The 11,851-nt window shown below is 42.6% G+C and overlaps 1 protein-coding gene across 1 annotated transcript in view; it reads right to left on the bottom strand.

The window, feature by feature from the left end:
* Window positions 1-860: 860 nt before the first annotated feature.
* The window catches only part of LOC117350303 (rho-associated protein kinase 2-like), an 84,850-nt gene continuing 73,859 nt past the window's right edge, over window positions 861-11,851 (bottom strand). The window contains exons 11-14 of the mRNA XM_033924545.1: window positions 10,497-10,576; window positions 8,025-8,090; window positions 4,387-4,509; window positions 861-1,168 (exon numbers count right to left, since the gene is read on the bottom strand). Of these exons, the coding sequence (XP_033780436.1) occupies window positions 4,402-4,509; window positions 8,025-8,090; window positions 10,497-10,576 (254 nt within the window). The 3' untranslated portion in view covers window positions 861-1,168; window positions 4,387-4,401. The remainder of the gene's footprint in view (window positions 1,169-4,386; window positions 4,510-8,024; window positions 8,091-10,496; window positions 10,577-11,851) is intronic.

Below are 11,851 nucleotides of genomic sequence, written 5' to 3'. Positions count from 1 at the left end.
GTTTTTTTTCTTCTCTTTCAGGTAACCTTATGGAAATCTAGAATCAACATCAATTAGGAAAGTATATGCCTATGTATTTTGTTTGTCTCTGTCTTTTTTCTCTGTGCAATAACGTGCTATGCTGGAGAAAGATTTTAGGCAGTATATGAATGTGTTAAACAAAATAAATAAAACATAGTAACATAACATAGTAGATGATGGCAGATAAAGACCCAAATGGTCCATACAGTCTGCCCAACCTGATTCAATTTTTAAATTTTTTTTTTTTTCTTCTTAGCTATTTCTGGGCAAGAATCCAAAGCTCTACCCGGTACTATGCTTGGGTTCCAACTGCTAAAGTCTCCGTCAAAGCTCACTCCAGCCCATCTACATCCTCCCAGCCTTTGAAGCCCTCCCCAGACCATCCTCAACCAAAAGGCCATATACAGACACATACCGTGCAAGTCTGCCCAGTACTGGCCTTAGTTCTTCAATATTTACTATTATTCTTTGATTCTAGATCCTCTGTGTTCATCCCACGCTTCTTTGAACTCCGTCACCTTTTTCCTCTTCACCACCTCTCTTGGGAGTGCATGCCAGGCATCCACCACCCTCTCCGTAAAGTAGAATTTCCTAACATTGCTCTTGAATCTACCACTCCTGAACCTCAAATTATGTCCTCTGGTTTTACCATTTTCCTTTCTCTGGAAAAGATTTTGTTCTACGTTAATACCTTTCAAGTATTTGAACGTCTGAATCATGTCTCCCCTGTCCCTCCTTTCTTCTAGGGTATACATATTCAGGGCTTCCAGTCTCTCCTCATATATCTTCTGGCACAAACCTCCTATCATTTTCGAGAATGACATAAGAATAAACATCAAGCAATTGAAAGAAGCTGTGGAAAACATGGAAGCATGGCGAGGACTGGCCTAGAGTATCCATAAATAAAATAAAGTTACATTATTATTGGGTGCATACATATTTGCTAAAATAATATATTATTTAGCAGGTTATTTTGAATAATTTATCTTCATTCCTTGCCTGTAACTTGGTGAGTGATATTAAAGGAACAGTATTTAAATATAAGACTTGCTAGCCCTCTCTCCTTCATCGTAGAAGACAAAGAAAAATCTTGGACAATCCACTTCTCTTTAAATTTCATGTTTTGTGGCAAACATTAAGGAGTTTCCTGTAAAAAAAAGAAATAAATTGCTCAGCTTTAGATTCCTTCATCTGTGTTAATACTTTCCTTCCACAAAACTAACTAACTAGTTTCTAACTTGCTTTAAGAGGATAACCTACAGCAAGATTTTTACCACTTAATGCTTGTTAAAAGGTAAAATCCTCCATTATTTGCTCTTCATGTATGTTAAATCTAAAGATGGCCAAACCAGTAGAAAAGGCAATGGTGAAAGCACGATGGATGCTTAGATATATAGCGAGAAGAATTGCTAGCAGGACAAAAAAGGTGATAGTGCACGCTATAAACCTCTGGTGAGACCTCATTTAGAGTGTACTATATACAATTCTGGGAACTGCACCTTCAAAAGGATATAAATAAGATGGAGTTGATCTAGAGCATGTCTATTGAAATGGTGAGTGGTCTTCATCAGAAGGAGAAAACAAGTGGGGAGAGTTTATTGAGACTTCTCACGATCAGTGTTTGAAGTTTATTTCACGAGGCTTAAGTTCTACTCCGTAAAACTGTATGCACAAGTTTGGAGTTTGTATTTCCAGCACAATAGCACCATCTAGTGGATCGACTCCCATGCTCCTGAGGCAGGCTTCCGATTGGATGCCGAAACACGGACTGTGTCGGATCACCAAAGGCAAAGAATTCTTTATCCATGTATTTAATTTTGACTTGAGTTTATATGAATAAAATCTGTTAGTTTCAAAGTTGATGTGTTCAATCCCACCCCCCACTTGTTTTCTCCCTCTGTTTGATTCTCTCTGTTTGATTCTCCTTGTTTTTTTTTTGTTTAGAGTGGTCTTCATCAACCATAAATTTCCACAAAGCAGTTATAAATTGTATAGACTACAGAAATAGCCTTCACTGCTGTTAAATGTAGAAGGAAAAAGCCAGAGACTTTTACTTTTTGGACATTAACTAGTAGCTCACTTCATCGGCTGAAAAAACATTCCCATGAAAATATTTTCTCATTAAAATTTTTAAAAAGACATTATCGTCTGATAATAATTTATATCAGACTAGTCTTATAGCCTGTTACATTAACGGGTGCTAGAATATATGTGTGTGTCTGTCTTTATTTCTTTCTCTCTCTCTCCTTAGCCGCTTTCTTTCTTTCTGTCTTTCTTTTTCCTTGGCTGTCCATCACCACCTCTTGCCTGCTCCCCCTGTCCATTCTCCCTTCCTTTTACTTCCCCTGTGTCTACCACCACCCCTTCATTGCTCTCCTTATGCAGCAGCAGCCCTTCTCCCTTTGTTTTACCTCCCCCCTGTCCAGCAGCACCTCTTTCCTTCTCCCTCTGTCCAACATTAGTCCTCCGTTCCTTTTTCTTCAGCCCCCCTGTCCATCAGCACCTCTTTCCTTCTCCCCCTGTCCAGCAGTAGGCGACCCTTCCTTTTTCTCTCCACCCCCCTCCTTCTTATCCCTATGATACACTTACCTTGCTCTGCCCCTGATCAGAGGTTCCCGACAGCCGCCCAGTAGCACCCATTGGAAAAGTTCCCTCTGCCGCATCCCGCACCCCTCCTGACGTGACTCCTGCTGTCTTTCTTTTTGTCTGTCTCTGTCCCTGGTCCCCTTTGTCTTTCTGTGTATCTCCCTGCCCCTGTGTCTTTCTTCTTTTCTTTCTATCTCCCTTCCTCCCTCTGTCTGTCTGTCCGAAGCAGCATTCCCTCCCCCTCCATTTCCCTCCCCCCACACCAGTTCCCTGTGCACCTGCCCCTGTGTCTTTCTTCTTTTCTTTCTGTCTCCCTTCCTCCCTCTGTCTGTCTGTCCAAAGCAGCATTCCCTCCCCCTCCATTTCCCACCCCCACACCAGTTCCCTGTACAGCAGCATTAGCGTTTCCTCTACCCCCCTTTCCCTTCCCGTGGGCCCGACTACACATGGCGATTCAAGCAGCGTGTGCAGCAGTCTTCACACGCTGCTTTGGGTCCTTCTACTGCCCTGATTTACTCTGGCACGTCTCTGATGACATCATCAGAGACGCGGCAGAGCAAATCAGGGCAGTAGAAGACCCCGAAGCAGCGTGTGAAGACTGCTGCACACGCTGCTTGAATCGCCGGGTAGGTAGTCGGGCCCGCGGGAAGGGAAGGGGGGTGCGGCAAAGGACTCGGGTCAGTTTAAGAGCCGGGGCGGAAAGTTGCTGGGCTCCTTGGTGGGGGCGCTGAGCGACGGCGATCCCTCTCCTCCGAGACACCCCCCCCGCCCACCCGCCCGCTCGCTCACTCGCCCACCCGCCCGCTGGAGGAACAGAGATCGGCGGCTGGCTGCGGTCCCGGCTTGTGGAGGCATCGGCGGCTGGTGACGTAAGCGCGCATGCGCACTCCTACCTGCGGGTCGCTACATCTCACGGAAAACGGACGTACGCAGATGGGAGTGCGCATGCGCAGCCTAGCATTTTATTATATTAGATACATTCACAGACTGCAAAAGCATGTAAATTATTATCTGAAAATGATAATTTACGTTTTCTAGTTGATAAAGGGTCCCTTTTACAAAGCTGCAGTAGAGGTTTCTACTGTGGGCTGGCAAGATAAATGCTCTGATGCTCATAGGAATTCTATCAGCGTTGGAGCATTTATCTCGCTAGCCTGAAGTAGAAACCTCTACCAAAGCTTTGTAAAAGCCAGTGAAAGTGAGCTATCTATTAATATCTGAAAGTTAGGTTTTTATAGGACTGGGGTCTAAGGCTTTTTCCTTCTCCATTTAACAATAGTGAAGGCTGTTTCTATAGTCTATAAAATTGATGATTATTTTGTGGAAATTTGTAGTTATTGATATTGTTCCACAATTAGTTTTGAATATTCTTCTGATTGACAGACTTAAGATCTCAATATGTATACTTTGGAAGAAAGGCAGGAGAGTGGGGATAGAGACTTTTACGAAATATCTCTAAAGCATAAATGCACAGGAGAGTCTCTTTCAGCTGAAAGGAAGATTGGGAATGAGGAGGCATAGAATGAAGTTGAAAGGGGACAGATTCAAGAGTAATCTAAGGACATGCTTCTTTATGGAAAGAGTAGTGGATGAATGGAATAGCCTCTAGGTAGAGCGGTGATAAGGCACTGATCTATTATTATGGGCCTACGGTGAATGTTAATGTCACAGTTTTTGCATTAAAACAGCTTATTGAGCTGAGTAAATGGATCTCATGATTCCTTTTATGTGTAAGTTTATGGAATTTTATCCAATCATTTCAACTTTTCTGCAACTTACTTCAATAAGGTGTGATCAGTAGAAAAGTGGTTTGGAAAAAATCCAGGGGTCAAATGATTGTTGATTCCATTCACCATCATCATTCTTACCATTGATTGTCAAAGAGTTAGGCGAATGTTGCTTCTGTTTTAGAAAAGAGAAAAATATACCTGAACTAATATACATTTACGGCAACTTTCAAGCCATTTCCATGAGTGAAGCAGAAATGATTTTTTTTATAAACTACTTACACTCTATGCAGGATGGACTATAAAATTTTAAAAAAAATTATTTTCTGATCAAGCACAATCAAATTCATAGGAAAACTTAAATTTGTGCAGCTTTTCCAACTTTGGCCTTCTTTTATTAAGGTGCACTAAGCGTTTTAGCGTGCGTTTATCGCGCGCTAAATCAACACGTACACTAAACGCTAACGCATCCATAGGATAACATGCACGCATTAGCGTTTAGCATGTGTTTAATGCAGGCTACTATTTAGCGCACACTAAAAAGCATAGCGTACCTTAGTAAAAGACTGGGTTTAAGTTTTTCTGGACAACCCTATTGCTCGTACTTGTAGCAATGCTGAATGTACACATTACTTTAAGCATCGGTCCTGGCATTTTAATTAGCATGGTGACTGTGCTAAGAATTGAGCTGGATGAGTTTAAATGTCAAACATCTTTCATTTTGACTGTAGCATTTTTCCGGGTCTTGCCGTGTCTGGGTAGGTAGAACCAATGTTTCAGCCATCATGCTGTGGCATTCTTCAGGGTAAGCTGTGAGGTCTGTAGTGTGTCTTTATATAGAGTGGGTCCATGAACCTGATTGAGAACAGGGAAGTCTGTGGGTCAAGAAGTTTGAATTTTTTGGCAAGAAAGTTTGTTGGGCTGACCTCATTGAGAACAGGGAAGTCTGGTGGTCATGAATTTGAATTTTGGCGGGAAAGTTAATTGGAAATCCAAGTTTGAATGTTGAATATTGGCGGGAGCATTGGTGGAACCAATTTTAAATTCTGGTGAGTGAGTCTGTGGTCCCACTATTAAATTCTGAAAAAAAAAAAAAAAGAGATTCAATCTTTTGAAATGGAGGAAGAAGGTGCTTATCCTCAGCCCCAGTCCTTTTTGTGCTAAGTGTCTTTGCTTTATTTATGAAGAAACCTTTATCTGTGTTGAAGTTATTGGGGTGTTTTGCAATTTCTATTGCAATTTAAAATGTAAATTTAAAATTGAGATGTTTTTCTCTGCAGTTCACCTAAATTGCTAGGAAGTTTGGGAGGGTTCAGAATGGGGACATTTTTAAGGGAATATGGAACGAGATAAAGCCATCTAGGGCAGTGGTCTTCACTAATTTTTAAGTTGAGGTCATTTTGAGTCAATGATGCAACTTCACCTTGAGTATTGCATTTAGCTCTGGTCTCCTTAACTCAAAAAAGATATAGCCACACTAGAAAAAGTTTAAAGAACAGCGACCAAGATGATAAAGGGGATGGAACTCCTCTCATATGAGGAAAGACTAGAGAGATCAGGGCTCTTCAGCTTGGAAAAGAGATGGCTGAGGGGAGATACGATTGAAGTCTATAAAATCCTGAGTAGTGTAGAATGGGTACAAGTGGATCAATTTTTTACTGCATCAAGATTTACAAAGACTAGGGGGACAACTCAAAGTTATAGGGAAATACTTTTTAAAACCAATAGGAGGAAATATTTTTACACTCAGAGAATAGTTAAGATCTGGAACGCGTTGCCAGGGGATGTAGTAAGAGCAGTTAATGCAGCTGGTTTATTAAAAAGCTTTGGACAAGTTCCTGGAGGAAAAGTTCATAGTTTGCTGTTGAGACAGACATGGGATGGTAGACTTGTGACTTGGATTGGCCTCCGCAAAGACGGGATACTGGGTTAGATGGACCATTGGTCTGACCCAGTAAGGTTATTCTTATGTTCTTATGAGTCCAAAAGAGCTGAAGGACAGGTGACAAATATCTTCCTATTTGGAGTCATAACACCAACCAAAGTTTCTTGACTTCCATCCCCACCAGAACTCCTGACCTCAGTCACACATGCAGGACACAGAAAAAAAAACCTCTTTATCAAATACAAAACCACAAATTAAACTCCCCTCCCCCTTTTACAAAGCCACTCTAGTGGTAGCTGCTGGAGTAATCACTCTGACGTCAAAAGGAAATAAAGCTTTGTGAGTCCTGCAGAAAAGGTCATCTTTGATTTTGTCAAAGTTTAACCCCGTTCTCAGCTTCACCGTGGCTTTCTGCTTTTTTTTTTTGGGATTGCGAAGACTGGTTCTTCTTTTTCTTGTTTGTAATGATGCAAACACAGAAGTGGTTTTGCGTTATTAACCAGTGGGTCTTCCATCAGTTAATTACATTTATTATGGTGGAAATAAAATGACATTGTTCAGTATATTAACAGATGTTGCAGAACTGGTAATTGGCAGAAATAGATATGATAGTTTACTGCCTCCAGTTAAAGGACATAATCTATTTTTCTATAGAAAACTTATCAATCCTACATAATTTTAGCTAGGGATGGAATTTGAATTAGTAAGTACATGAGCAATCTTTTCAAATTTCTTGACATTTTATACCATTTGCCCTAACAGTTAGTCTAAATGCTAGTCAGTACTCTTGGTTAACAACAAAAAAGTATATTTTAGTGCATCTAATGGCCCCTCAACAAAGGCTACATTTTCTGTTTTCTTATTTTTTTTTCTGTAATGGTGCACTTACTGTGAAATGTCATCAGAGACAACAAGAGTGATTCATGCAGAAAAGCAACAATACACGTAAGAGATTAATTTGCTCATCTCCAGGAAGTGAGCGCAGTTAACTTCTTCTAGCTTACTTTTTAAACAGCATCTATAGTTTCTCAGAACCTTTCTTTTGTGTGTTGTTGGCATCTCTCCTGTTGCCAGGGAGGAGGTGCTTGATTTTCTAGAGTGGGTGGCAGCAGGGCAGGATTAACCAATAGGCCAAGTAGGCACGTGCCTAGGGCTGGTAATGGTCAGGGGGCCCGATGAAGGAAGGCATCAACATTGTTTTTTCCAAACGGTGATGGGCCCCTCCAGCATCGATCACCAACGCAGGCCCCACCCCAATCGGCAACCCCCCCATCGACGGAAAGTAAGACAAGCAAGCAACGCAGGTAAGAAAAGCAATGGGAACTGTAATTGTGTAAGCGGTGCTGCTTGCCCAAAGCTTTCCTCTGACACAGATTCCTGTTTCCGCCTGGGAGCATGGTGGGGTGGGGCGGGGCAGGGGGACCAGTGTACTTGTGTGCCTAGGGACCCTTGACAAATTAATCTTGCGGGAGGGAATGGGCACCCCTCCTGCTGCCCGGGGATGGGGGTGGGGAGGGCAGGTTTTTTATTGTCAGGAGTGTGTGGCTGCGGCAGGAAGGAGTAGGCATCCCTCTTATTGATCTTCGATTCCGGGGTCTCTTTTTTATTTTAATTTGCGGGGGGAGGGGGTGTCTAGCAATCAAACCTCCTTACTTTCCTGTCAGTGCCTGAGCCAATCAGTGCTCAGGCACTGATGCCTGAGAAACACTTTTCAAAGTGCCGGCACCCTTGGAGCAGTCGCTGTTTTTTGTCACCAAAAGTCAATGCCATGCTTGAAGAATCACTTGGCAATAATGAAGACTCACCCAGAGTATTTGTTTATGCATTGATGAACCCATCTGCATGGCAGAATCAGAGACTGCTAAGAAGCTCTGAAAAGACAACGGTAATCCGTTTTGATAATCTGCCGCTAAAATACATGCACACTAAATCAACTGGAACAGGTTTAGTGACTGCATTAAATCCAACATTAAGTTATGAGAATCTTCCCGTCAAAGTCTGATTTTCCTTTCTAGTTTCACTTTCAGGGGAGAGGTAGAGAAGTAACGGTGACAGGTCAAATGCGCGTAAGACAACAGCGTGCCGACAAAACCGCCAAGACAAGTCAGCGCAAAGATAACAGCGCACAAGGATAACAGCGCGCAAGACAATTGAGCCCAAGGATAACTCAGCACGCCTTAAAATGGTGCATGGCGAAGGGCACACGCACGTTCAGCACGTCAACATGTGATCACGTCACCACGTTATCAGTATGGTTCCCTTGCCTCTTTGTGCTTTGAATATAAGTCACAGGAATGCATTTTCGATACTATGGTTACGTTTCCTCTTTATATATGTGCTCAGAACAGCCCGCCTTCCTTTCGCTGCCTGACCGTGCCCGTTATACGTAAAGCTCTGGTTTTGCTAGAACTTGCTCTATAACAGATATTTGTCTTGCGCGGATTTTACTTGCCTTTGGTGAGAGCAACACTACTTCCAAATTTTTATATTTTTGGTGCAGGCATCAGACTAGGGGCATCAGAACAAAATATGGAAAGCACAATATGTCTTCCATCCATTTGACTATGAACCCATTGAAAACACCCACTATGCCCATTTACCTTACACTATAACAGGTCTCAAAGTCCCCAATGAATACGAGATCTATGTGCATGCACGTCTTTCAATGCAATTTCTTTGGGGAAATGAACATGCATTGAAAGCACTATATGCATTGAAAGCATTGAATATGCATTGAAAGCACCCCTGCACTATAAGATCCTGCACGCTACTGGCTGGTAATGGGACAAAAGCACCTGGGTCAAACGCGCGCCGATACTGTGGTGTGCAAATGCATTTTTTATCACTATAATAATTTAATAATTTAATCATTACAACATGTATAAGCTCACTTGCCGGTGCTCAGATGTCTTTCGCTCAGTTGTCTCGCGCTCAGATGTCTTGTGCTCACTTGCCGGCGCTCAGATGTCTCTCGCTCAGTTGTCTCGCGCTCACTTGCCGGCACTCAGTTGTATTGCACTCACTTCCTGGCGCTCAGATGTCTTGCGCTCAGTTGTCCCGCTCGCGCTTGTTACTAAAAATCATTTGTGCTGAATTGCCTTGCGCTCAAATGTCTTGCGCTCACTTGTCTTAGCGCTCACTTGTCTTGGAGGTTTAGGTGACAACAATGTATCACAGATAATCACCTCATAAGATAACGAAATCGAAGACTCCACACAATCAAATTAACTTGTCCCCATATTGATTTCCAAAAGATGAGTATCAATCAAAGGACAATAAAACAACAAATGATCCAGTGTCCCTATTTCAAGATGACAGTGCCAGCATCTATTATATTTTGAACTGTCTAACTTCTGCAAACGAATTGGGGTCCAAAAAACTCTATGTAACAGAAAAAAAACATGTTTGTCTCCTAGATGCAGACGCTGTACATCTCATCCTCCAAGACCAAATCCGTGGCCATTGAGTGGCAGAAATCTGCTGCTTTATCTCAATGCTCCAAATATCTTTTAGACTAGTTTTAGGCTTCTTGTTCAAATATTCAGATATTAATTTATACCACTTGGCAGCCTGATGCCCTAGCAAATCTGTCTGGAAGCATAGGCCCAGCAAGCTATACTGATTATTTAAATTTCGCCAGTCAGGAAACCCCTTCTGAATGGCCTGCTTCAACTGCAACCACTTATATGCTTATATTGTATTTTCAATCACTAGGGACAGGCAAGTTCCATGGAGACTTGCAGACTTTGCCTCAGTGGCATAGTTAGGGGGAGGGCGAGGGGGAGCAGTCCGCCCTGAGCGCCATGTTGGTGGGTGTACCGGCACCCATCCTCCTCTCCGCTCCCCTGCCTCTTCCCATTCCTCCCCTCAATACATGCCCCCTTCCCTTCACCCATACCTCTAGTTGAAGTTGGTCACTTCCAAGGACCATGCATAGGAAGTGATGTCAAAGGGAAGGCAGTGCAGGCAAATCTCTCTCATGCATATTCATTGTGGACATCCTGAAAACCTGGCCTGCCTGTAGATCTCAAGGACCGGAATTGGGCAGCCCTGCTCTAATGTCAGCCAGGCAAGGAAAATGATGAGGCTTCCTGGCTGCCATTTTGAGATTGTCATCACCCTCGCAGAGTCAGTGGGCATGTAATGTAAATGAACACATGTACACACAATGGCGTACCCCAAATATTCCTCAATTAAAGGAAATTATTCTTCAAACTATTTATGAATTGCTTCATGTGTTTTTGTCTTACTCTAGGTCTACAATGCTAGCTCATTACCTGAGTTTCTTCCTTGAATATTTCCTTGTCGTTTTCTGGAGGGTTGCTCCTCTGATCATTCTTAGTGTCACAGTCAGATTCTGGCAGGACATGAATTTCTGGTTAGTCAGCATATCTTTTACAAGTATTTTAAAATATTATGATGGTGTGTGTTGACATGGGAATCCAGTGTTTTATAATGTATTTGTTTTTTATTGACTAACCCCTATTTTACAAAAGCGTAGAATTCCTATGATTGTTGGAGCTATTACCGCCATGGCTGGTACTAATAACCATGCTACGCTTTTGTAAAAGGGGGGGGGGTAACATATCTGCTCTTTAGTATAGTGCAACATGTTCATTATCATTATTTATATAGTACAGAAATTTTATTGGTATCCACATATAACTTCTGGTTTCATTTCCTATGAAAGACAATGGGTATTGTAATTGGGTTTCTTTTATATATATATATATATATATCTGAAGCATGCAATTCTGTTATACATTCTCCTCTATCAGATGGATTTTGAATGTGTGGAATGGGTCAAAATGTAATTTAATGATCTTCTTCTTATCTGCAAGGTGGGGGTAGGGGGGATTACAACAGATTCAAATTGGAGAGGAGTTTTCAATATGTTGCAAAATTTGGCTAGGTGTCCTATGAGGACCAGTGTTATCATCAATGCTATTTAATCTTGATTTGTACCCTTTCTGTAGTGAGGCTCAGCTAGACTTATGAGGGAAAGACTAAACTATACTTCCAAAGCTTGCCACTACTGCTGTCCCTCCTATGCTGAACTATCACAGGCAATGTGTCAGAACTGGGGGGACACAGGAGCTATGGCCCCCAAAAAATTGGTGGTAGGAAGTTATATGATGTATAACTTCCTACCACCTTCAGAAGACTAAGTTATGGCTCTCCCAACTCCCTCACCTACCTCCTCCCTGACCACTGCAATTTTGAATCTTCGAGCAGCCAACATTGGCAACAATATGAGCCTGCTGCCATTAGCCTATTCCAGAAGTGTTCATTCTGCAGTGACTTCCAATTTCTGCATAGGTGGCAGCTGAATGAAGGCTTCCAGGGCAGGCTGGCGGCACCAGGCTACCTCCCTTCCTACTCCTGTGCACCATCTCTCTTTCCCTCTCTTCCCACCTCCTCAGCCCATGCAGCATATGTCCTTGCCTTCCCACCTTCCAGCATCTGTCCTTCCCTGCCTTCCCAACCCCCCCCCAGCATATGCAGCATCTATCTTTCCCTGCCTTCTCACCCCCAGCCCATGAGCATCTGTCCTTCCTTTCCTTCTCAACCCCTCAGCTTGTGAGCATTTGTCCTTCTTTGCCTTCACAACAACCCCCCAGCACATGCAGCA

This window comes from Geotrypetes seraphini, chromosome 1 (genome assembly GCF_902459505.1).
Source record: "Geotrypetes seraphini chromosome 1, aGeoSer1.1, whole genome shotgun sequence".
NCBI lineage: Eukaryota > Metazoa > Chordata > Amphibia > Gymnophiona > Dermophiidae > Geotrypetes > Geotrypetes seraphini.
The sequence above is the reverse complement of the archived record's forward strand: the minus strand, read 5'-3'. Positions and strand labels throughout refer to the sequence as shown.